This window comes from Misgurnus anguillicaudatus, chromosome 22 (assembly GCF_027580225.2).
Source record: "Misgurnus anguillicaudatus chromosome 22, ASM2758022v2, whole genome shotgun sequence".
NCBI lineage: Eukaryota > Metazoa > Chordata > Actinopteri > Cypriniformes > Cobitidae > Misgurnus > Misgurnus anguillicaudatus.
Window position 1 is genome coordinate 43,968,373 of NC_073358.2, and position 27,093 is coordinate 43,995,465.

A 27,093-nucleotide genomic window follows, 5' to 3' on the forward strand; every position below is an offset into this window, starting at 1 on the left:
GACTTCGAACGCTGCACAGATCCAGCTTAAAAAAGCACAGGGTCAAGTGCGGGCCAGGTTTTAGATGTTTGTTGTTAGTCATATGTCAAAAGTGAAAGCACACAGATTAAGAGATTTTTCTTTTTCGTGCAGTCCTAAAAGTACACATGAATTTGCACCGCAGGCCGAGACCATGTGCACTTATGACCAAATAGTATTACACAGCATAGAAACGAATACATTTTTACATTCGCTAAAGAAAATTCGCTGACAACATTTTTATACTATATTTTTCTGACTACCAAGTCTTAGTAGCTGGGTTTCCATTTAAACTTAAAGCCAATCTTCTCAAAGTTTGCAAAACCAGAAAACTAATACAAAGTTTTAACCCACTAAAAGTCCTTTTAAAGACGACACTCCGCCACCATATTAGTAACGCCTCCCGGTCAAGACAAACAAGACCTGTTAATTCTGTGCATACGCAAAGTCCCTCTCCCAGAGGATTCTGATTGATGATTGGCTCTTTTTACTGGGAGGTGGGACTAGAGCAGCCATTTTGAACCGGGTGTGCCTCATAAGTCTTAAAAAGTGAAACCTCTGGCTCTTTGATCGCCCCCTGGTGGCTGGCTGCAGTACAAGTCATAACCCCACCCTCTCCATTCAAACGAATGGGACTCTGCTCTAAATAAAATAAATATTTACACTTCCAATAAAAGTTTCCGAAAGATGGGTTTGGTCCTTTCAAATAGTTGTTATAACGCTGATATATGTTCAAGTGTTCATTTTTGTGATAAATTTCATTTTAGCTAGTAATTTGATGCTATAGAAACGGGGCGTGTCATTAAGATTGGTGTGGTTGAATTGGTCACGCGAGCATTTGGGCGGAAGTTTGATACCGCGACTCCGCCTCTGGCTCCACAGACGATTCCTTCTGCGCCTGCCTTGGCTCCAAACCGATGTTTTTACGTAACATGGTGGCGACCATGGTCGGACATTTTTGGCTTCAATTCATTACAATGGAGGGAGGTGACGACGCTTAGTCCATCTTTTTTTACAGTCTGTGTTTTGAACGTTACGATCTCCCCGAAGGGCAACCTTCCGAACTTTCTGATGAAGCCAATACGGAAGTGACTTAAACTGCAATTCATCGACTGGCCACTTGAGGCTGGCTCCAAAAGGGAGTCAATTCCCATAGACCACCATGTTAAAAATACCCAACTTTACAGTGGAAAATAATATGTTTACAGTATTTTTGGTCTGTATAGCTAATTTTGCCCTTCATGACAACTGTGAGGGGGGTGATTTTTTTTGTAACTCTTTTTAAATTATATTAAGCCTTAAACTTCTGCATAATTAAGGGCGTGGCCACTTGAGTGAGGCGTGAACGGACACTGCTGTCACTAGAATTGGGCTAGGCGGGCGTGGTTTAGCAACCAGCCTCCTCAGCTTCACCCATGTCCAGCCTCTTATCCCATTTTCGTTTTTCCGCGAGTGATTCGCGGTGACGTGCGGCCAAGATGGCGACGACAGGCAACGCCTACTTTAAGCTTCAAAAACGATCTTCACAAACCAATGGGTGACATCACAGTCCATATTTTTTACAGTCTATTGATCTCCCCCATTCATGTCAATAACAGTGACCCATCTTGTTGATATGAAATATCTTTGATCCAGTCCACTTTTTTGAGCCGATTATGGTGGTATTGGTAACTAACAGTAAACAAAACAAGGCAGTAACCTGGGGTGTATTCCAGAAAGCGGGGTTAACATGCCATCAGCAAAACTATGAACTTTTGGTTGATTAACCCAAAACCTGCTTACCCAGAACATGTCGGTTCCAAAACAATAGAGTAAGATTTAGTTTAATCAACCTCCTACTGGTAACCAGGCACGTGCACAGGTAGGGCTCAACCTGTGCAGAGCACATGCTTTATTTGCCCTTACACTTCGAAGTTGTATTGTTTAATTTATTTTCTTCAATAAATCAGTGCTATTGGTGGGCTATTGGAGGGAAACGCATTACAAGTAATGTTCATTACGTAATAATATTACTTTTCTGAAGTAACGAGTAAAGTAACGCATTACTTTTTAAATGTACATATTCATATTTAAGTTACTTTTTAAAAAAGTAATGCAAGTTACTTTATTAGTTTAATTAATTAGATTTAAAAAATTATGTACTGAATTAAACTAAACGTAGTCACATTATGCACTCTATGCGTACACGTCTGTGTAGGAACAGTTTGAGTCAAAAAACGGATGTGGCAGGCCAGAGCTCGACATTTTTGTGATGAAATATGCAATTTCTGAATGCAGAACTTTTCAGTCATAAAAACACCTGCAAGGCCTAAAAGAGATCAAGCCTCAGCCAAAAAAAGGTAACGCAAAAGTAACTAAAAAGTAACGTAAGCATTACTTTACATGAAAAGTAACTAAGTAACACAATTAGTTACTTTTTTTGGGAGTAACTTAATATTGTAATGCATTACTTTTAAAAGTAACTTTCCCCAACACTGCCCTTTACGTCTGTCTGTTTCACAAATATATTTGATATATTTTTAAATATTTAAAAAACTTGTGACAAAATCTTTTTGGATGCGCTCAAACTGTCAGTCAAACCTCTTAACTCCGCCCCCTGAGTGCAGCGAACAAAAGTTCCACAGCAACAGTAAATAAATAAGTAGTTTTTTGTTTCAGCACAGCTTCCATTTCTAGCCCACATACCAATGTTTAAAATTTTTGCAGTTGCTTCGTAAAACGTTTCAGGACTTGTCAAATCCATCAGCGGAAGCAGCCGTTTAGTCTGTTCGCTACATTAAAACTTATTTGGCAAATGCATTTCCATCTCCCATTATTCGTATAAACTCTTTTTCGCACAAAACAAAAAACACCTCATGCAATTAACGAATTTAGGGATTTTTATTTGAAATTTGCCATTTCCCTGTACCGTTTCTGATGGAATACTTTAAAATGCGCATTAAAACAGGGTGTTGGAAACATATTGAAATGGTGTGCTTGGCAGTTACTTCGTCACTTCGTTACTTCGTCACAACATGTATGTAGCCCGTCTTGTGTGTGGTTCGTAATTTCAAAATATGTGTTCGGCGCGTCGAGTGATCCTATGTGCATCACGTGTCTTGTCAAAATAAGTGCCTACTGCAGACGTGTCTAAAGGGTTTATGATAAAAGAGACGCTCACGTTTGTCAAATAGTCGCATAATCTCATGCGTAATCAGAGTTTACTGTTAAGGGAGTGTCTTGCGTGTATCGTCTTTTTCATCATAAATGGTTTTGACGCGTGTGCAGCAGGCACTTATTTTGACAAAACATGTGATTCACATGGTTCACATGACGCAACAAACACATATTTTGAAAACACGAGCAACACACACGACACTCCAAACTCTTATTTTGAATTTGCGCTCCTTGGAAGAGCAGTCACAAGCCGCCAACCCATGGTTGGGTAAAATTTTGAGAAATGCAGATGTTCGGTTTAAAGGGACACTCCACTTTTTTGAAAATATGCTCATTTTCCAGCTCCCCTAGAGTTAAACATTTGATTCTTACCGAAATCCATTCAGCTGATCTTTGGGTATGGCGCTAGCACTTTTAACACAGCTTAGCATAATCCATTGAATCTGATTAGAACATTAGTATCGCGCCTAAAAAAAATAACCAAAGAGTTTCAATATTTTTCCTATTTAAAACTTGACTCCTCTGCAGTTACATCGTGCACCAAGACCGACGGAAAATTAAAAGTCGAAATTTTTTAGGCAGATATGGCTAGGACTATACTCTCAAACTTGCGTAATAATCAAGGACTTTGCTGATGTAACATGGCTGCAGCAGGCGTAGTGATATTATGCACTACCCGAAATTAGTCCCCCTGCCATTAAAAGTAACCAAGGGGTTTAATTGTTAAATAGACCTATGGGTTAAATTGTCGATATTTGCCCATATTTTACCCAACTTGAGTGAAATGTAGACATGGTTTAGGTCCCTCCTCTACTCTATTGCATTTCTTTGATTTATCATATGCTAAGTACAGGTTTGTGTTTCTTAAATGCAAATGTATAATTAATATCTCATGGAAATAATTGCAAGCACTGAAAATGTGTTTAACAGAAGGAAAAAATATAACTAAAGAAAAATGTTGAAATGGGTAATAAAAGACAATGTTGGAAAAAAACAAAAAAACAAATGAAAAAATACTAACGTTTCATAAAATTAATAAATCAAAATGTGATGATTTCTTTTCTCTGCATAATTTTTATATCTCCTTTTGATGATATGCAAAAATTCCCTGAATCCTACACCAGACCTAAAATGACTGGATAAAGGTCTTATTTACACTGACCAAGCAGACAGATTCTGTATATTTGTTAAGGTCAAAGACATTTATGCATTACAGTGCATACATTTTTTCAGTATGTGTGTTCCCAGGTTCAAACCTTTGACCTTTTGCTCTGCTAACGCAATGCTCGACCACTGAGCTATACCGGTGGAACATGGAAAATGTTTATGGATTTCATACATTCCTTGATGAAATAAATCTGGAGTTTTGTGGTGTGATGGTGAACCCATCAACATGCAGGCATCTATGGAGATTGCATTAGTGACATTACACTTAAATGAAATTGACACTGTAAAATACTTGGTTTAATATCTCTCTCTCTCTTGGCACAGCACTCTCCTCCACCGTCTATTTTCGCCTCCATCCCCTTACTGGCAGCACAGATTTGCTGGTCGTCTGAATATCATGCCAGTTTTTATAACCTCAGTCTCTGCCAGATGAACCCAGCTGCATAAATTCTCATTGGTTTTTATACACAATGATGCCTGTGTGAGTGTGATGAGTCAGGCAGTGAGGTCTCACTGAGCCATGAACATCATTTTGAAAATGAATGAAAGTGGAAAATTATTTTTATTATTATTCTTTTGGCTTTTGAGGCTGACTTGGTTTGTCTGGATTTCTCTCTACCATCTGTTTTTCCCCACTCATAGGAAAGAAAAATCCAACTGAGATCTCTTTAATGTTTCAATTGTTTCTCCGAGAGGCTAAATAAAGAAAACTGTCTTTTTGGAGTGAGTTTATTTCCACAAGCATTTTTTCTAGAAACATGTGCCAAAGCAGCGTTTTTGAAATGTAGGTGCAAAGAGAGGTGGGGCCCTATTTTAACAATCTAAGCGCATTGTCTAAAGCGCACAGCGCAACGTCTAAATGGGCATGTCCGTATCCACTTTTGCTAATTTAGCGACGGGAAAAATGGTTTGTGCACCGAGCGCATGGTCGAAAAGGGTTGGTCCTATTTTTTTATGGGTAATGGGAGTATTTTGGGTGTAACGTGCAATAAACCAATGAGAGTCTCAGCTCTCATCCCCTTTAAAAGCCTGTTGCGCTGGCGCTATATCTAATCCCTATTTAGATGATGGGCTTTGTAAACTGAAAAACTAAGTGGAGGGAGAAGATCCCCAGTTTAAGATTAATGTTAAATAATTGTGTTGTTTTTCACTTGTATTGAAATTGTTATTTTTTCATTAAAACCTTTAAAACCCATTTTCTTTTAGTCATGGAAGTAAAAAAGCAGGCTTTTAATTGCTTTAAATGTATGGCTATCCAATATCATAAAAAAATAATTTACAAGTATATGTAAGAAAAGGTTTGTACTGTAAAAATACTTTATTTGTAACAAACAGGAGATAAAGAACTTACAAACGGCTCTCCGCAAGGTTCAGCACTTGGACAGCGTCAGTTTTTTTAAGCATTACTTAAAAATGTTTCTTATCTCACCATATCCACAGGTACAGAGTCATCATATACAATAAATCCGTGAGGTAGCATTAAAAAAAAAACACTTAAAAACAGATGCATTTGTTTAAAGCAAAGCATTTATTTACTTACCAGGCTACAGGTGAAGCAGCTCTTTGTGACTTCTAACGTCTCATAATTAGTCCTCATTTATGTCCAAGAGACCCAATAATAATCTTTTACATTCAATCCTTTAATCTTTCATATTTAAATATTTTTGTGCTGCTGCACATTCATGTATGTGTTAAGCAAACCCACGTTGTCGTCCCGTTTAGGCGATATTACTAATGCGCTCTTTAAATAACAAAAAAACATATTGCGCCATTGACTTTAGACTTTAGAGCAGGTTTTTGTTGGTCAATGGCGTAGTCTATTTTAGTTGCCTCAAAATAGCAACGCGTCAACAATTCGCCTGAACACACCTTGTTTTCAGACCAGAACGCCCATGGGCGCAAAAGGGGGTGCAAATGCATTTGTTATTTAAACAATGCGGCGCTAAACATGAAAATGATAATTGCGCAGGGTGGAAACTAAAAAAAGACACTTGCGTCGCACATTGCGCTGCATTGCGCCGGGTGTAAGATAGAGCCCTTAAATTTAACCACTTTCTGAATGTGAAGTACCTCTTTTCAATTGCCATTAAAGGGGACATAATATGAAAATCTGACTTTTTCCATGTTTAAGTGCTGTAATTGAATCCCCAGTGCTTCTATCAACCCAGAAAATGTAAAAAAGATCAACCCATTAACTTAGTTTTGGTAAACCATTCTCTGCAAACATGTGAAAAAATAGGTCATTGAAATTTGGCTCCCACCCTTAATCTGCACTATCTAACCACAGCACTGCCATTTTGTCCAGGGCTCATTTGCATTTTAAAGGACACACCTCATAAACAGCAAATTTTTGCTCACACCTACAAAGTGGCAATTTTATCATGTTATAATAAATTATCTATATGGTATTTTGAGCTAAAACTTCACATACGTACCCTGGGGACACTAAAGATTTATTTTACATCTTAAAAAAAGTCTTGTGAAATGTCCCCTTTAAAAAACCTATAAATAATGTATACCACTTAAGAGTTTTTAGGCCCTGTTTGGTACTGTTCCCGCAATAGGCTTTATATACCCAAAATAGGGATGGGAGAAGAGTTAGGGAGTAGACCAGAGAGGTTCAACTGCATTTTCGCATTAAAAATATATCTGATAGCCATCCTCAGGGCAGACGTCTAGGCTAAAATAAGGCAAAATTTAGGCTGCCAATGACATTTAAAGCAACAGTATGTAGTTTTTTTTACCTTTAAATAATGTCTCTAAAATTATTTCAGTGATAGGACAACTTTTAACTGGACAAATTGTACTGTTGCTGCAACCTGAGCAGCCTCCTAGCTGCTACAAGCACACTCTGAAAGTGGCGGTGGAGGGTAGAGCACACAGCCCCGCCCCTCCCCCTGCCTGCAGAAGAGTGTCTGATACCAGGCACTGTTGCGCTTTTCAACCACATGGGGGAGCTGTAAGTCATTTTTACATGAAAACTACATCGTGTTGCTTTAATAGACGTCTAACCAAATAAATAAATGAAACCAAACACTTTGTAATTGCGGTTGACTTTGGTTTCATGATTGGAAATCAAACATAAGAAGAACAGCGCCGAACACCTGTTAGTCCCGGATAGGTGCGTAGGATAGAGAGACAATAGCCTCTTTCACACAGTAATTCTGGTAAATTACCATGAATTTACCAGAATGAATTTACCAGTAAATACAAAAATGTGCTGTTCACACACGCAGTGGCGTTCCGTTATTTTACCAGTAAGACATCATTCACACATCAGTATCAAAATACCGGTAAATTCGTTGAGAAAGCGGAAGTACCTGTAGCACGCGACGAGCTCAGTGTTGTATTTGTAAACAATCCACGTCATTCACGGTCCGTATTTTGCTGTTTTCACGTCTGTGGTAAACAGTCGCGAAGTTGCTCATGACCAAACAACATTGAAGTAGACGACGTCAAACCGAAAATGCGTTTTTAACAACACTACTGTTTGCACGTTGGCTTCACAGAGGGCTTGCTAAGGACGTTGGCAATTCGGCGGTAAGCTGTTTTAAACAACTTTGGTGAAGAAATGTGGACGTAAACTTCAGGTGTGCTCAACTTTCAAGCAGCATGTGTGTGGAAACGTCCGTAAACAGTGTGGGGGTAAACGCGTCATCTGTATTAAAACACTATGATTGGCCCGAAGCTGTCAGCACGGTCTGACGTCGTCTGTTCTAAATGCCGGCAATCCTATAATTTTCGTTCACACATAGCGCTTACCGGTAAATTACTGGTAATCTTACAACCTGTCTTACTGGTAAATTGGGAGCACTGATTTACCAGAAAGGTTCTGTTCACACATGATCTGTTAACTGCAATTAACCAGTAAATTACCAGTAAAGACTGTATGTGTGAAAGGGACTATTGAAGTCCTATCATGTACAAAAATAAAGGGTATCCCGCACACTATTAGCTTGCCAAAGATTAAAATATTTATTACAGCGATGTTTCGATCACAAGATCTTCATGTATGCCTGATAAAGATCTTGTGATCGAAACATCGCTGTTATAAATATTTTCATCTCTTGCAAACTAATAGTGTGCAGGATACCATTTATTTTTGTACATGATGGGAAATCAAACATCTCGCAAGTTATTTTGGTAAAAACAACATTCAAGTCTTTTTTTTGCTAGAAGTGGGTTACTCATAGTAACTATATCGCTCATACAGACTACATCTACAGTTAACCTAGAATGAAGGCGATTGCTGGGCAGATTAAACAGTGATTGTAGCTTATATACGGATGATCGGGGAAACGTCTATAATATGTTGATCCCTTGATGCAATTTCATCAAGACAAGAAACCCAAAATCTAAACATTTTGTTTGTGGTTTCTCAATCAGGACCTTGTCTTGAAAGTCCTAACTAGCTGATGAGAGAGACAGCAGAAGGCCGGTGAGACGCAGATGCTGTGTGTCTATGGAATAACCCTCTCAATTACAGCACGGCCAAATTGAAACGAATCCCGATTTAACTCTCTTTCCAATATACCTCACGGTGGCTTTGCCAGGCCGTCTCTCTCTCCAGCGACGGACCTCTCCAATGCAACGCGTCCAGATCGGCTGCCAGCCACAGCGGTAGGAGCATTGATTCTCAATAACATCACTAATGACCACACAGCGCCTGACGCATGCTGCCATTACTTGAGGTGAGAGCTGGGAGCGAGGGCAGGCCAGAGAGTGGCATGCCAGATGGAGCCGGTTAGGAGCGGTTGTAAGGATGAATTGTTTGTCAGCTGGGAGGAAGGATGGAGAGAGCTACAGAATGAAATCGCAAGACTTGGTCAATACAGGAGGGACAGTGACCTCTGATTGTGTTGCGAGGTGAAGGGACGACCTTTTTTAGTCCGTTTCTCTTCTCATCTCTCACTTTCTTAATCCATCCCTCATTAGCAGACGTCGCTCCTGTTAATGAGTTCAGACCGCAGGTCAATACAGCACTAGCCCCAGTCAATACCAGTTACCTGCAACACAAACACTCAAAGGCTGAGCTTGCAGAAAATCGATGTTGTGTTGCAGTTCTCTCTCATCACCGGTTTCGACCTGTTCGCTAAAGCACAGCCAACGGGTGTAACCGGATCATATCATCTGTGGTGTGAGACAGTGTGCAGTATAATCTATTTTGCAAGTTTTTTTCCCCGTATCAATATCTATATACAGTAAGTCTGAAACAGTAATAACTCAGTAACTATGTGACCCTTTCTGTGAAATCCAGGCTAAAGTCGAATGATCGAATTATTGATTTCAATCTTTGACATGTGCTTACTCAGTCAATATTAAAGATATCAGTGTTATTTTTTCACAGAATGGTCTTTCCATTACAGGGTGATTTTAGAAATCAGTCCAATACAAAATGACTTTAGCTGGGACACATTAGACACAATGTGCTCTCGCACATTCAAGGTGCTTTGGATAAAAGTGTCTCCTAAAAATGAATAAATAATATGAATCTGACAAAAAAATTACACATTTCATATTTACGCTAGTTTTGCCCACCAACGAGCACTAAAGTTAAAAAATAGGCACACTGAAATCACCGGCTTCAGAGTATGTGGCTCGTAGGCAGTGTTGGGGAAAATTACTTTTTAGAAGTAATGCATTACAATATTAAGTTACTCCCCCAAAAAGTAACTAATTGCGTTACTTAGTTACTTTTCATGGAAAGTAATACTTACATTACTTTTAAGTTACTTATCCTTTACTTTTTCTTACTTGGCTAAGGTTGATCTCTTTTAGGCCTTGCATGTGTTTTTTTATGACTGAGAAGTTCAGAAATTGCATATTTCTATCTGAAAAATTTCAATCTCCGTTTCTGACTCAAATTGTTCCTGCTCAGGTGCGCAAGCATAGAGTACATTATTCTACATGACTACATTCAGTTTAATTTAGTACTTTAAAAAAAAAAATCTAATTAAACTGAAAATTAACTTACATTACTTTTTAAAAAAAGTAACTCAAATATTGATGTGTACATTTATAAAGTAATGCGTTTACTCGTTACTTCAGATAAGTAATATTATTACGTAATGCATGTAACGGTACTTGTTATGTGTTACCCACAACACTGCTTGTAGGTCTGACTTTGGAAGCGATGTTGCTGGTTCGAATCCGCCTTTTGCAAATATTGTAAAAAAGTGGAAACAAAGTGCCTATCGAGTGTTTATTAAAAATAAAAGTATTTATTGGGTAGGGTTAGGGGTCGGTGTAGGGAGGGTTTTTACTGTATTCTACTAATAATGGAGCATCAATTTATTAATTTTAATAAATATAATCATTTACACTGTTTTTATTGCATTCTGTTATTTACATAAATACTGAGGTGCAAATTGTATCTGCCAATATAGATAGTATCTAATTACTATTTACACTTATTGCAAATTTGATCATTTTATTTATAAAATAAAACTTATTTTTTTACATATTGCTAAAAAAATTCTGATATTGTCACTTATTGTGAATAGAAAAAAACTCTAATTTTTACTAAGTGTAAATAACTTCTATAGCTATTTGCACTTTATGTGTAAATAGTAGCTATAGAATGCCGAAGGGATGATATTTTTGTTTGTAGGCAAACCCTGGCAGTTAGCGGGACACTGGTTCACCAGCCTGATCTCACGATAATTCGTACATATTTTATGAGGTGGCTAATTCGTATCAATTCATACAAAGTTAATCATGCAAAATCATACAATTCTCATAAAAACAAAAAAACAAAACCGAACCCCTGACTCCGTCCCTAACTCCACATCTAACCCCAAAGTCACAGGGGTCAAGGCGAATTGTACCAAAACTTACGAATCGTATGAATAAATACGAATTAGCCAACTGATAAAATATGTACGAATTCTTGTGATATAGCGTTGGGTTCCCTTGCTAAAAAGCCCATAATTTTTTCCCATGGACTTTTAGATTATCGCAAAAAAAAGCTGTGTTTAACAAAAGTTTAACACTCAAGACGTTTTGTCCAACAAGATATTCTTCACAGATAAACACAATTTTTGCCTACAAAACAATTCTGAAGTCTAAATTTGTTTTTGGATTTATTTCTATTAAACAAATTTAGACTTCATAAAAAGACGTTCATCTGTGAAGATTAACTTGTTGGACAAAACGTCTAAGTGTCAAAACACAGAGCTTATTTTTTGCGATAACCAAAAAGTCTATGGGAGAAATAAATGGGCCTTTTGGCGAGAAAACCAGTGTCCCACTAACTTCCACTTGCACTAATGTAAATAGTACCTAACGCTATTTTTGCTTAGCGTAAATAGCCGCTGCCTGAAATGAATGATTGCCAAAGAAAATCCCAATTTTCAGTAACCGTCTGTAATAAAGAGAGCAATTTTAAAAGTATGCTCTAAAAAAATCTTATTTTTCCAATGCAAACCAAAAAATCCTACAAATTACTGTCCAAAACATCTAATACAATCACAAATCAAATAATATACTGTATTGTTGATTTTGTTTTACATTACAATTTAAAGGCTTTACATTTTTTAAACCCAACTTTCATTGCAGTGGTTCTCAAACTGGGGCCCCCAGTTTTATGACATTTTATAAACTACATTAATTTTTCATGAATTCTGTGTAATTAAACCTAAAAAAATAAGGCTACTATCCAGCAGCACTACATTAAAATATACAATGTTTTTTATTAAAATGTTGAGTTCTAGGACATTTTTTTCTGCGAAGGAATGCGGCATACACAGGGGGGGGGGGGGGCGAACTCTGAAAAATTTTGAGAACCACTTTTGTCAAAAAGAGATGAACCCAAGCTGCTGGGTTGTAATTTAACATACTGTATGCTGGGTTGTTTTAACCCATTATTGGGTAAAACATAAAAATTTTCTAGGTTAATTTAACCCAACGTTGGGTTCGTCTATTTTTGACCCAACGCAGAGTTGAAAATAACCAAGCATTTTTTGTATTGGGCTGACATGTGACCCAGTCATTTACACATCCAAGCAATCTACTCTCCCAAATACAAAAACATTCAGTCGGGTCAGTATTGTATGTTTATATAAATACCAGACAGATGTGCAGATATAAGGACCAACCTTTATTCCATACATTTTTAACCATGAATGTTCATTTTCATTTTTTCACGCCTAAAGCTCTACTTGTTTTGTATACAAGAGTCTAAGAAAAACAACTGCACAACACCACAAGGTCGACAGAAAGAGTCTATTGCCACCTCAACCATTTTAATATCTTTCTCAGATGTCCATGTTTTTGTGGCTGGAGAACAGTTACTCTGCTAAAGCAGTTCATCTATGACCTGGAAGTTTATAGTTGTTTGTTTCATTGGCTCTTCATTGGAAAACTCAATGATCCAGGATCTCTCTGTAGCTTCCATTCTGATAACCGTCCAATCAGAAATCTCTTTATCCTCTTTGCATAGATTGCATCACCATGACCTAACCCCCTTTTAACTCGTTTCCTTTTAGACAGCTGCATCACCATGGCTTCAACCTGGAAGTGGTTCCGTTTTATTTCATCGTTTTTTAGAAACATTTAAAAAGCCTAACAAATGTACAATGTATTTCGTTCCAAGTTATATCAACAAGATATTTACAATATCTTTAAACTTTACATAAATCGAACAAGTATATTGTAATACATATTTGTCTGCATATCTCAAAAAAAAAAATTAATCAAACAAAAATCTCCCAAATTTAACTTTGTACATGGTCAGCATCGAGTATCTCCAGGTACCATAGAGCAAATCAACTGTCAAACAGTAATATCATACCAATTCAGATATGTAGACATCCATGTCTAGCAGCTCGGGATAAATATACACGGCAGGAAACAAACGAAATTTATGCAAATACATAAAAAATGTCTGTACATGAAAAAGGGTAGGAAATGTACAAACTAATTTCAGAATTTCTTTTCACATGAAAAACTGAAAAGGCATTGGATTAATATATTAATATCAAATTTCTGGTTGGTAGTTACTGTTTGAGAACTGGAGTTACGAACTCTTCCCTCCAACATCGATTTAAAAAAAGCATGGTGATGTGCTTGTTCCAAGGTACAAATCTTTGTACAAATTACACATATCTATTTATTATTTACTTTACTTTGTGTGAAAATAAGTGCATGTTGCCCTTGTCAAACTCAAAGGAGGCATTTTCCTTAGTGCGTTACCGCGCCTCCACTTCTTTGGGGTTACGTGATGGCGAGTACTCCCGGGGGTCTTGGGTGGTGATTGGTGTAGTCCGTCTCGGCGACACCGGTCTCGCAGCGCCCGAAGGTACCAGAGGAGGTGGAGCACTTAGTGCTGCAGTTGGGGGTGTCCGGTTAAGAAGTCCGTTATGTCCCGTCGAAGGGCTAAGCCTTGGGTATGGCATTCCACCAAGGTGTGACATAAATGGCGGCATGTGGGGTAAGTGTCCTTCGATGGGCGATTGGTGAAGTTGGTGCAGCCTTGCCCGATCCAGTTCCTCACGTAAGTGCAACCGTTCCCTTTCTTCCGCCTGTTGCCTCAACCTCTCCTGTTCCCGCCGAACCTCCAGCAGGTGTTCGTGGTGTGAGTAGTCGTGTGCTTCTCGTTCCCGATAGGCCCGTTCTGGATCGTAGACGCCAGGGAATCGATGTCCTGGCTCAGAACGAAGCTGGAAGTCCATGCGGCGCTGCAGGTCGAGGTTCCGATACGCCTCCCGTAGAGGATCCCAGGTGAATGCGGGATGGGGAAGCCGATCACGACCTGCTGCAAGAGGGCTGACTCCCATGAAGGGTGCCATACGGGTACGTTCCAAGACATTCAGACTTCCCATTTGGTGCATGGCACTCATAGAAAGAGGCAATGAGTGTGGCATGGGAACTCCGTGTAGTGAAGCAGGTGTTGGAAGGTCGCTACAGCGAGGAGAAGGTGGAGGAGGCTGATGGGGGAGTGAATGGTGGTGATGAGCTGCTATAGGTGTGGTCTGATGAGGTGGGAGAGGAATTTGAGGTTTAGGTGGTGCTTCAGATCCAATCACCATCACGTCCAAGTCCTCTTTGCGCTCCTCTTTGATCTTCATATCGTTCTTCACTTTGTGTGGCAGATCACCTGAGCTGGTTTCTTTTCTATCCCTGTCAATGTCCTTAACTGGTAGAGATGGCGGAATAGGCTTGATTCCTGTATCGTTAAGGATGCCTTTGGAGTATGGAGATGGTGAACGCTGAATGGGTTTACATGAGTCATCTGAAGATCGTCTGTCTGTGATTTCCTTGCTTGGAGAACGACTTTCTTTCACCTTTACGTCTCCCAACATGGCTGCCTCTCGTTGGCGGTCCGACAGCTCTTTCTCCGGCTCACGGTTGCGGTCGGCACTACCGCTGCGGTGTCTGCCCGAGTCGGTGGAGTTCTGACTGTTGGAGCGGATTAGGCTGCTGATCTGGTAGCTAACCGGAGCAGAAGCTGGAGAGGAGCGGTTTGAATGACGATTACGATCCAGAGAATCTCTGCGAGAGAAAACAGAGGCAACTATGCGTTAAATATTCACTCTAAAATAGGGGAACCAAAATATGCATTGGTTTGTAGCACCAACCTGTCCTTATCTTTCTCATCTTTCCCAACCGAAGAGTCCCTTTTTTCTCGCTCTCGTTCTTTCTCTTTCTCTCGTTCCCGGTCTCTATCTCTGTCGTGACTGTTTGCAGAGCTGCTTCTTTCAGCATCTGTCGATTTTGGCCACTGTGGAGGGGTGGGGAAGGAGGGTGGTGTCCTGTGTAACCTATTCCAGGTATCGTGATGGGGACTACTGAGTCCAGGCAGCCCTGGACCTTCTTTCGGCCCAAATACACTGTTAGCCCCTGAAAAATAAATAAAGAAACCATGCGTTATAGGCCAGCAGAAGGGGACAAAAAACTGCCTTGTCTTCAGTTGAGGTTCTGCTCTCCCAAACTGAAAGGTTAATTGTGTATAGTAACTTCTACTGGTGCAATGGGGTAATCATTCTCCTGCTTTTCAAGATTTTGCAGGATAGAATAAGTCAATGACCCAGCTTCAGGGTCAAGTGCTATGAAATACAAAGATATTCTATTTCAAAAGTCCCATTTAGCCAATAAGGAAATAAGAAAGAGGAAATGAGATATGGTGAAAGAAACAAGATATCAAGTGATAAGTTTGAGCACTGGGAAACTAACTGTTTCAAGAACAATGCTGAAACAGTTGGGCTGCAAGGGTTTGAATTTGGCAAAAGCTGCTGGTGTACAATGAACCACACTGCTGTAATTCTTGTCTCCCTACTTCCTAAAACTCTTATTTGGCATTTGCTACAAAGCTAAGTGCCTTTTTCATTCCCTGCTTTTTTATTCTTCCTGCGCTCTCTGTGGTCCAGAGCTAAGCTCTGAGTCGAGCTAAAGGCCCGGGGCCGGGGCTTACCGAGGGCTGGGTTGCCTAATCCACCGAAGGCACTGCTTGAAAGGTTGCTGAGGCCGCCAAAGGTACTGGAGCGACTGAAAGGATCTGCAAAATGCCAAACAGGGATTAGCGACGCGGGGCCGGAGGTGACAGACCATTCCAACCGCCTTTTCTCTTAAAACCCAGCTTTGTTTTTGCGTCTCTGTTACTGCAACTATTCTCTCTCCCTAAGGGATGTTTATTTTTCCCAGTAAGACTGTTGGAGTGTGTTCACTGGCTGCGGATTAAGCAGTGAGAGGTGCTGGCGTGAAGAGCAATACCTGATTGGAGTGCATTTGCTCGGGCACCATTGTGCTGTCAGATATATACAAATGATTCAGTAAAGTCTAGGTTTATTTGTCTCTCATTTCCTCTAGCTGTTTCTCTAAGTCTTCCATCTAGTTACTCTTGTTAACCCTATGTTTTAAAACTGAACAATATTGCTGGGGATGGGGGCCAAATTGTACTTAGACTTCAACGTATTTCATAAAAACATTGAACCCAAACAAGTAAAACTAATTTTTGTTTATGCACCATAATTTGGAACTTATTTTGGACTTTTCTTCAAAGTATTTGGCAAGAACATAATAAAAGGCATTTAGCAAATACCAAAGCAACTTATACTATACTTATTTTAGGAGAAACCAAACTGGGACAACTGTAACAATAGAGCAACTGGAACAATGGTAATAATTTATGACTCTTTCCTTGCAGGGCTCAAACCAGCAATCTTTTGATTACCAGTCTTGAGCTTTAACCACTAGGTCACCCCAATTTTTGCATTTCAAACGTTTCCTTTCATTCCCTTTGGGTCGCAGGTGTTTATAAACTTCAAATTAGATTGACATAAAAGTTCACTGAGTGAAGTCATCGCTCAGCACTAAACCACTAAAAAAATAAAACCTGATAGAAATCTCTAAAAGAAATTGAGGGGAAAAGAAAGCCCTTCAATCCTTTTTGAATTAAGTACAGGAAACTTCCAGAGCCCAGGGTATTGATGGTAAAATATACTTTTACTGTGTTTTGTTGTGGTAAAGACATTGGCTGATAAAAGACATAATAAAATTATAATAACAAATGCATTGGAAAAACGTCTGACCTGACTGATTCCATAATAGCAGCAGAGCAATAGATCTTAGTCAAAGTAAATGCCATATTTAACTTGACTTATCCTAGGTAACCCTATATCGCTACTTAAGGTTTTGTCCAATAGATACTTGTTGAAAGACATGTTGTGTTAGCACCTTTTGAAAATTGGTACAACTGCAGTTTGTTACATGTTGGTGCATGCGTAAACCCAATAGGTGTGAGGCATGGCATTTAGTCTCTTTTGTATCTCCACATATAGCGGAATGACAATAAAGTGCACTTGAACCTAAATACTACACAACAGGTATACATCAGTACAACCAGTGGTGTAGTGTGGTGCCTGGAGAAGTAGGGATACTTTTAATTTATGCCCCCATTTTTTTTTAAAGCGGCATAAGACAGCCTGTGTTATAAACAGTGTTGTTGTATATTTAGTTCACTCCAAAATGGGCCACTTAACATCTTCTGCTTGACTTCTCAGCATAAGGATCATTATGAAAGTAATATTATTAATCAATATTTAGAATTTAAAAGTGGGTATACCCCATCCAATCTAATAAATAAGTAGGTCTACCCTGTATACCCTGCGCTACAAAACTAACGCTGCGTTCAGACCAGCCACGGTAGAGGCATCAAGCGCGAGTGATTTAAATGTTAAGTCAATGTAAAGATGCGTTGATGCGCATCTGGAGGTCTCACAGTGCGAGGTCTTGAGCGTTGATGCGGGAGACGCGCAAGTTGAAAAATGTGAACTTTGGTGGAAAAACGTGCTGCGTTAACCAATCAGGAGCCTGCTCTAGTAGTGACGTGATTACAGGAAGCGAGCGGAGTCGCAGAAGCCCATGACGTGAATTTCCACGTAAATGTCTCGATGACTAGACGTGAATTTGACCCCTCAAAGGCAGCTGGTGTGAACCCACAGTAAGAGTTAAATTGGCAAAAAAATATGGTTTACTTTGACTAAGATGTACATAAGAGGAAGATGTACGACTTGAAACACAAGAAGAAAGTAGTATTTAAATTGTGGGTTACTTACACTTACCTGCCAAATGACTGGGAGGCAGGAAGCCAGCGTGGTGAGGAGACGGCCCGTATGGTGAAGCAGCCGGATGTCCCGATCCTTTAAAATATAACAAAAATAATTAAAATCAATCTTAAAACATACAAAATTTACAGAACAGTTTACACTGATGCTGAGCAATACTGTGTATTGAGCTTGAAGTCGTACAAGTGAAATAATTTTTCAGGCTGCATTTCAAAGGGTCAACTGTCTATTTAGTCTGACCTATATGTCATTTGTTTGTGCGTATCGGTAATAAAGAAACGAATTACAAGCTCCGTCATGACACAATACGGCATAATTACATTCTAAAGGGCAAAACGCTCATGTTGGCCTTCAACAAAGAGCTACCAGTCAATTATACCAGGTATAAATATTTATATTCATGCCCACGGCCTCAGTGTCAAGCTAAGACAACATTCAAAATAACAACATGCAAATCAGTGAACAAGGAGCTGGAGAAAACACTAAAGCAATACCAATAAAGAGATTGCAGTATAATTCACAAGATAAGCCATAGGTAATTCTTAAGGGCATTATGTTAGTTGTGTTACTTTAGTAGTGCTAGCAATGCCAAGGTCACCTATTTGATTCCCAGGAAATGCATGTACTGATAAAAGCTTTATTGCATTGTAAATTGCTTTGAATAAAAGCTTCTGTCAAATGTAAATAAATGTAAAAGCTATATTCTTATAAGTAAAACTTTAAAATTGTCACATCAAGTGGCTATTTACCATGATCGGCATCATGCATTTCAACAAGAGTAATAACCAGCATGACATTTTCTTACATTGAATTCAACATGAATTTCATTTCATGTATTTCTTAAATTTAATGAAATCGGAGGAGAATAGATGAAAGGAAAGAAGTGACATTAGCCAAAAAGAAAGATGCATTTTAATTGTAAATTGTATTAAAGCATGCTTTACACTGACCCGTTGATGAGAAGAGGGGTCTGGCCAGATCATGAGGGTAGGGGAACCCAGGGAAAACACCTGGGGCCGGTGGACGGCTAAAGAGATCTAGTTTTCCATTCATGTCCAGTTTGTGGGGGTCCAAGTGCATCTGCTGTTGAGAGACACATGTTAGATTTGGTTATGTATACTAAAAGAAGGCATGAACATCTGGACATACAGTACTGTGCAAAAGTCGTAGGCCACCATGCTACCATTAGATTTGTTGTTTTTGCAATTGTATAGTGATTATATATAAATATTTCTCAGTCTCTTTATGAGAATACAACCAGAAACTAAAGGAAATGTGTATGTAGTATTATAAACAGTATAAAAGTATAAGCTGAAGTGTCAAGTTTTTAGGGTAAACTCCCCTTCCACTTGAGCAATAGCATGCAGCTGCTGGATCTCTTAAATGTAAATGAAATTAAATCCTAATTTCTAATTCTAATCGAATGACTTCAGGAGTTCAGTCTCCTTAAAAAAGCTCAAGATGTGTTTCATGCCAAGAGAGGTCACACTAAATACTGACGATGCCTGAAGAAGACATTTAGTTCTGAAAATGGTTTTGTTTTTAATTTTATTTACATAATTCCTGTATGTTCTGTTTGTTTCTTAAAAAAGAGTGAAAAATACATTTGGATGGACATTAAAACTTTGCTAAAACAACAAAGTTGGTGATGGTGGCCTAAGACTTTTGCACAGTACTGTAGCTGAAAACCAAACTATTTTCTCTGTAAAATTTCCAGTGCAGTCTGTCTTATGTATCCTTGGGCTTTTTCTGACTTATCCATATCACATTAAAGAATGGAAAAGTTCAAAAGTTTTTCTTGGCTTCCATGGTAACTTACTTTCATCTTCTGCTGATGATGGTAGATCTGCCAGGCGATTTGAACATGCACCGCACACCATTTACCAGGCTTCTGACATGGGCACAGAAGAAAATTCAAAGCATTAGCACAAAGGCGGTGAAACTTCATGGTGAAAATGTAAGGATTTGGAAGAGAATGAAATGTGATGCTTACTCTTACTGAAGACCTGAAAGGATCTGTTAACTATTAGGAAACAGAGGCAAAGAAAGAGAGATATTTTTCAAAAGTTCACGTAAAAGTTTATAAAACACTCAAATGGGTGTGGATGCGGTCAGTATATGGCCTTACCCTTGGGTCTTTTTGTAGAAGTGTGTGAGGGACCGCACCCGGACGTGCTGCAACATCTATAGGGTTCGAGGCCTGGAGAAAGAAATTAAGAATTTTTATAAAAGACTAACAACGTGACATCATGGTCATCATTTTAATTTTAATTCATTTGATAACTTTTGCTTGTAATATTGAGTAGGTTACCCAGACAAGGTTTAAGCCTAGTTTCAGACTAACTAAAATGCATGTTTGATTTGTCTTAACCTTAGCGTAGCTTAGCACAATCCATTGAATCTGATTAGACCATTAGCATTGCGCTAACAAATGACCAAAGAGTTTTGATATTTTTCCTATTTAAAACTTGACTCTTCTGTAGTTACATCGTGTACTAAGACCGACGGAAAATTAAAAGATGCGATTTTCTAGGCCGATATGGCTAGGAACTTTACTCTTATTCGGGTGTAATAATCAATGACTTTGTTGCCAGACCATGGCTGCAGCAGGAGCAATGATATTATGCAACGCCCGAAAATAGTCCCCTTGGTAACTTACAATAGCAGGGGACTATTTTCGGCTCTTAGTACACGATGTAACTATAGAAGAGTCAAGTTTTAAATATGAAAAATATCAAAACTCTTTGGTGATTTTTGAGCGCGATGCTAATTGTCTAATCAGATTCAATGGATTATGCTAAGCTATGCTAAAAGTGGTACCGCCAGACCCTTAAAACAGCTTGCACTGAAATATCTTTACATACATTAGTGCCATTGTTTTGTCTCAAGATGCAAACCAGTAATGTTTTTTATAAGGTATGTTTGTAAAAGCTATTTAAATGTCTTAATTTACCTAAGGCCTAATCCTGGCTTCATCTAAACCCTGTATGGGAAACCACCCCATTAAGTATATGTATGACTAACTTAACATCATACTATCATTAGGCAAGTTCCTAAACATCTAAAAACGTATCCCTGGTGTGTACCCCACATACCAACCAACAGCTAACCTTTGACAAAATGTCAAACAGTGTTGTGTACTGTACAAATATTTAATAGTTTAGCTTATCCAGAAATGAGCTCCACAAATAATAACTATGGCTTCTGTTGTGACTCATTGTGGATGTTTCCAAGGTTAAAAATTTAAGTTTCATTCCCAAGTTTTAAAGATCTTGTACATATATGGTAAATATGTTGTACTTACTTTTGAGTATCTACATTGTAATTAAGTGGTATCGTAACTATACTTACAGTACTAGTGGTAGATACTTGGTAGTTATTATGTAACTTTAGATAAGTACTGGCTAATACCAGATACATACTTATATTGTAGGTATACTGTAACTAACAAAAAACACTACTGTACTTACAAATGAATGTACATTATAAGTATACAGTACTTACAGGCAAGTGCGGGTTAAAGACAGGTACTTATAGTGTATGTATACTGTAACTAATAAGAAACACTACTGTACTTACAAATGAATGTACAATATTAGTATTTAGTACTTACAGGCAAGTGTGGGTTATGACAGGTACTTATAGTGTATGTATACTGTAACTAACGAGAAGCACTACACAATAAAAGTAAGCACCTACACAGTAAGTACAATAATGATACAATTTAATGACCATGTAGATACTCAAAAGTAAGTAACACACATTTGTCTGTACTGTAAGTACAACATATTTACAATATGTATGTACAAGGTAAGTACACATACTGTAAAATAAAGTGCTACCCATAAAGCTCTTCAAATGGTACACTTGCTGGAACAACAGCACCTTTGATGGGTACTCTAGCTTACAGAGAGAAATTTGAAAGGTTTCAGGTAAAAACCATTGCACACCAACTGAAAAGAAACCGCACGCACGCACACACACACCAACTTTTTCAAGACCACAACTTTAAAATTAACACAAATGCCTCTGCCACATCATCGAGCCTGTGGCTCTTTGCATAATCCATTAGTGTAGAAAGTGGCAGAGGAGGATTTCTCAGGCTGTCTGCAATATAAATGCAGCTGTGTGGTTTTGAAGGCACTTTGAATACTAATGGTAAGGACAGCCAGGGCAATGAATCGGAAAATATACATGAGTTCAACTGAAACAGACTGCACAATGTTAGTGATGCTAAATATACGTTGGGAATTTGACGGTCACTTTAATTTAATTCACATGGCACATAACCAAATCATCCTATCACTCTGGAAAAAAAAAACATGGTAATAACACGAGTGTTTTGGCATATCAAATCTGAAAAGCAGGATGTGAAATGCCCGACCTCATGTCCTCTAGTCAAGTCAAAATAGTTTCGTCTACATTCCCACAGGATCTGAGTTGACAGGGTAAGCTATAATGTCTAACCTTTGGCTGGAAGGCGCCTTGCAGGGAGCTGAAAGGTCCTGAATGTGGAAGCAACGGAGGCATGCCTGGCATTGCTGGCGGGTAGGAAGGAAAGAACTGCAATACAAAGTTTACAAAATACTTTAATTGCCATCACCTACATTGCACTGCTTTGAAAATGACATCATTCCCAAGAACGCTTAAAAGCAGACACGACGTTTACAAATAAATCTCAAAGACCAAAAGAGGTTTACATAGTGATCTCTTTTATCCAAAGTCAAAACAAATGAGTTAAGCAGACAAAACACATCAGACGCTTACATTTGAATGTCTCAAGAAGGGATTGTCCAGCTTTGGAGCGTATTTGTCGAACTAGAAAAAGAGAGAGAGAAAGAGAGAGAGAGAGAGAGAAATCGAATTAAAAACATATCAACAAAATCAAAGGCAACTGTGACCAAAAACATAAGAGGCTTTACTGAAGTGTGCTTACATAGTCAAATAAAAAGCAGATGAAGCTCAAATAAATTACACCCTTCTAATAAAACAATTACACAGTAAAACAGCCATTCAATGTCACATGAAAGAAAACCACTGCGGCCGCAGTTGGCAAAGGCATCAGAGAGCAGACATGGAGTATGGGAATATACTCACAAAAGCCAAACCAGATCACAAAAAATTTAAGGCACCCTTCACTTCCAATTACAGTGATATAAGACTTTTTACGTTTAGCTTCATTTGTAGTTAAGTAAAAATCATAGAAAGTTAAAACTCAAGTCCTAAGACAAGAAGGTGGCTATAGTAAAAGCAACAAGCATGTGAATAAAGGGTGATGTGTCAAAGTTGGCTTACAATGAAATCACAAAAAAGAAACATTAGCATGTATATAAAATCCATTATAAATCATAACATTTATACATTTTAAATTACGAGCTCAACATCAGTGTGCTACCAGCATTCAAGACAAAACCAGATGAAGTTTTTCATCAACACACATGAATGGAATAAACTCATCATGTTTCATCACGGTTGACCTCTAAACTGCAGTTAAATTATCATAAACTGTTGCCAGAAGCACTGTGTAAATAATACACTGCGAGACCAATCCAGTTTAACTTGGACAAGAGGAAGTTTCATCATCAGTGACTGGAACCTATTGGGTCCTCATTGGGAACGCATTAGGAAGTTTTCAATTGCTCCAAAAATCAAGTAGTCTCAATGAAGTGCTTGTTTTTAGTACAAATATCTAGAAACTCTTTGAAGCTTTGATTGTGTTTACAGTGTGCAATATAACACGTGTTCATGTTTCACGTGTAAAAAAACCCGCGGTATTATTTGTTTAGTGTGTTGTGATTCAATAGCAGCTTAGCTTGCCGTTAGCTTAGCTGGCGACTGACGTATTGCTGTGGGCGGAGTTTAGTCAAAAAACTGTTGTAGAGACGTCATTAAAGCAGGAAGTAGAGGGCTGTAGTCCAACCCAGACGTTTGCTGTAGGCTTTGAAAGAGGAATTATGTTAAAGAAAATATATCGCCTGGCAGTGAACTTTGAGCTTTATCATTTTACAGGTATTATTTATGCTATTATAGCAACATTACACACTAACTAGGGTTTAAAAAAATGGGATCAGAAAGAGCGTGACCTTTAAGATGTATTTTCTTGATGAGCAAAATGACCCAGGAAAAGTAGTCTAGTTTTTAAACAAAAAATATAAAATAAGCGAATTTGTGCTTATAACAAACAAAAAATCTGCCAATGAAATAAGACAAAAATTTAATTGGCAGATTTTCTTGTTTGCTTGTTTTAAGTAATGATTTACTTAAAGTTTATATCTTTTGTCTAAAAAAATAGACCTATTTTCCAAAGGCACTTCGCTCATCAAGAAAACACATCTTAATTTAAGAATTTTTAGATATTTGTACTGAAAACAAGACAAAAATACTTAGTAAAAAAGTCATTTTTGCAGTGGATGTATATGTGTTTAACCACAACTTAAATGAAAATTCTGTTATAATTTTCACACGGTTATGTTGTTACAAACCTGTATACATTTAGAAAGATATTTTGAGGAATGTTTGTAACCAAACCGAGCACCATTCACTTCAACAGTAAGAAAAAAGAATACTAGGTAAGTAAATGGGGCTCATTTCATAAAATATCTTCCTTCGTGTTCATCAAAACATATAAATTTATACAGGTTTGTAACAACATGATGGCGAATAAATGATAAAAGAATTTACATTTATAGGTTAAATATTTCTGTTTAAGCTAAATCCTGTATAGCTTAGTGGTAGAGCAGTGCGTTTAGGTTCGAACCCAGAAAACACACACACACTGATAAAAATGGCATTGGGTAAAAGCATCTGTGAAATGCATAAATGTAAATGAAACACATAAGGTTGCCCTGACAGAGACAATCTGTGATATGGCTCCACAGCTCTGTAACTTCAGTTAAGGGTTGCACATCTGTTTCACGGTTAACACTTGCAGAGTAAATACAGCAAAGGTTTATGGTCGCCCATAAAAAAAACAGTGCTTCATACTGTACAGTCCCTGTCAGTGTTTTATAACAAACAGCTTTGGTAAATCAAGGTTCAATATTACATCTGTAAACAATTACATTCTTATATTGTTTTTCAAGAAATGGTTCAAGGGGGTAAAGAAAGACATTACATATGGTGTTAACATTTCAGGTCAACATAAAACAATATTTGCTACCAATTTTACTTCTGTTTTTGTATGTATTTCCACAAAAAAAAAAACAGAATGTGACACTTTTACCTACGTGCCTGGATCATGAAAAGTGGATGTTATATAACAGAATGAAAAATACAAGTTTAATAAAGAGTGTTTGATGATGTCAAAAGAAAATGAACGTCATTTCTGATGTAAAGCAAGTTATTACAGTTTGATAAAAGATTACAAGGGCAAACATCTTTATCTGTTAAATAATAAAGGAATTTGTATTAGTGAATTTGGTTTGCGCATGTGTGCGTTTACTATTTGCTATTGTTGCTCTGATTTCAGTCACTAAACATTTACAATGTAGACACAGTGACGCAAACATATAACAAATACGTTTGCAATGATGCATTACATTTATATCTCAGTACAAAATGATCAATCGATGGTGTTGAAAGAAACAATGGCAGTTCAAGACCTTGTACCTTGTAAAACATTTAAAGGTGTGGTATTGATAACAAAACCCATTTTATAATAAACCCATTTCATAATGCACATTATTTCAGAGGCTCAGTTTATTATAATGAAACAAATCTGTAACCAGCAATAGAATACGAGCAGCAATCTACAAAACATATGGTACATTATGAGCGAAAATGTAAGCAGATTGAAATCTTTTGAGACAGTAATCTATGAAAAGAGCCCAACAGACTTTTCATCTAGCGCTTTGGCATAATGAGAAATTTCTTTTGGACTGGTTCGTCGTAGAGATAGTATGCAGATAAGACGCTCTCATTCCTCTCCGAATACGTTTCAGACATCTCAATGCATTTCATATGGCTGGCTAACTTGGAGCAGCTGAATTTGAATCTGAAATCTGATTACAGCCTGCCAAAGTTTGCCTCTAATAGCTGTTTAGCACACGGAAGCAATTACGCTTTATCAAAACAAGCCCGTCGATGTCATGACTTTCATCTGTAGTGAGGTCATTACGTTTCGACCGCAAGCTTTGAATGCGTCACAAAGAATGAGTCCTGTCTGTACCTCAGTCACGCCACAGGGCTCGGTGTGCCCCGAGCAGCCCCCAGCACTCGCAAACATAATCATTCTGCTCATATGAAAGCAATAAAACATCTCTATAAAAGCACAATGTGTTCGGCATGTCAACGTGGCAGCAGAGAGTTTTTATTAAGGGAAGAGCTTCAAAATTTGAGGTTGTCATGGGAAAGTTGTTTATCCTGTTTGGGTGATGGGTAACCCCATGGCTTGTGTATAGTTTAAGATAGAAACTTTACCCTTAGTAACACTTACAGTACATTCACACAGGGCGAATGGGCAGGTTTGTCTGAAGCGTGGCCAACAGCCAATCACAGCAGCCGTAACAAATGCTCCAGTCTTGCATAAACGTAATTGGCTGGTCTGCACTAGATTATTTGCATAAGGCGATCTGATTTGCTGACGCATGCATCGGTGCTTAAAAAGTTGAGAAATATTCAACTTCTGCCGCGAGCAACGGCAGTGACACAATGTTGACGGACTTGCAAAAACGTGATTGGCTGGCTCTGCACTAGGTTATTTGAATAAGGCCATCTGATTGGTTGATGCATGCATTGGTGCTTGAAAAGTTGTTCAATGTTCAACTTCTGCCGCGAGCAACGGCCGTGACGCGACATTGACGGACTTGCATAAACGTAATTGGCTGGCTCTGCACTAGGTTATTTGCATAAGGTGATCTGATTGGCTGACGCATGCATTGGTGCTAGAAAAGTTGTTTAATGTTTAACTTCTGCCGCGAGCAACGGCCGTGACGCGACATTGACGGACTTGCATAAACGTAATTGGCTGGCTCTGCACTAGGTTATTTGCATAAGGTGATCTGATTGGCTGACGCATCGCATGCATTGGTGTTTGAAAAGTTGTTCAATGTTCAACTTCTGCCGTGAGCAACGGCAGTGACGCCACGTTGACGGACTTGCATAAACGTAATTGGCTGGCTCTGCACTAGGTTATTTGCATAAGGCGATCTGATTGGCTGACGCATGCATTGGTGCTTGAAAAGTTGTTTAA

At 38.4% G+C, this 27,093-nt stretch overlaps 1 protein-coding gene across 7 annotated transcripts in view; it reads right to left on the bottom strand.

The window, feature by feature from the left end:
- Positions 1-12,418: 12,418 nt before the first annotated feature.
- Positions 12,419-27,093, bottom strand: part of fbrsl1 (fibrosin-like 1) — a 395,267-nt gene continuing 380,592 nt past the window's right edge. For 4 of the 7 annotated variants that reach the window (XM_073861161.1, XM_073861159.1, XM_073861162.1 and 1 more), the window contains 10 exons: positions 22,671-22,721; positions 22,371-22,466; positions 20,032-20,103; positions 19,897-19,926; positions 19,723-19,794; positions 18,854-18,986; positions 17,895-17,978; positions 15,752-15,835; positions 14,919-15,180; positions 12,419-14,832 (listed from right to left, as the gene is read on the bottom strand). In XM_073861161.1, coding sequence (XP_073717262.1) covers positions 13,530-14,832; positions 14,919-15,180; positions 15,752-15,835; positions 17,895-17,978; positions 18,854-18,986; positions 19,723-19,794; positions 19,897-19,926; positions 20,032-20,103; positions 22,371-22,466; positions 22,671-22,721 — 2,187 coding nt within the window. In that variant the 3' untranslated portion in view covers positions 12,419-13,529. The remainder of the gene's footprint in view (positions 14,833-14,918; positions 15,181-15,751; positions 15,836-17,894; positions 17,979-18,853; positions 18,987-19,722; positions 19,795-19,896; positions 19,927-20,031; positions 20,104-22,370; positions 22,467-22,670; positions 22,722-27,093) is intronic. The other 3 variants (XM_073861160.1, XM_073861164.1, XM_073861163.1) reach the window with 3 other exon arrangements.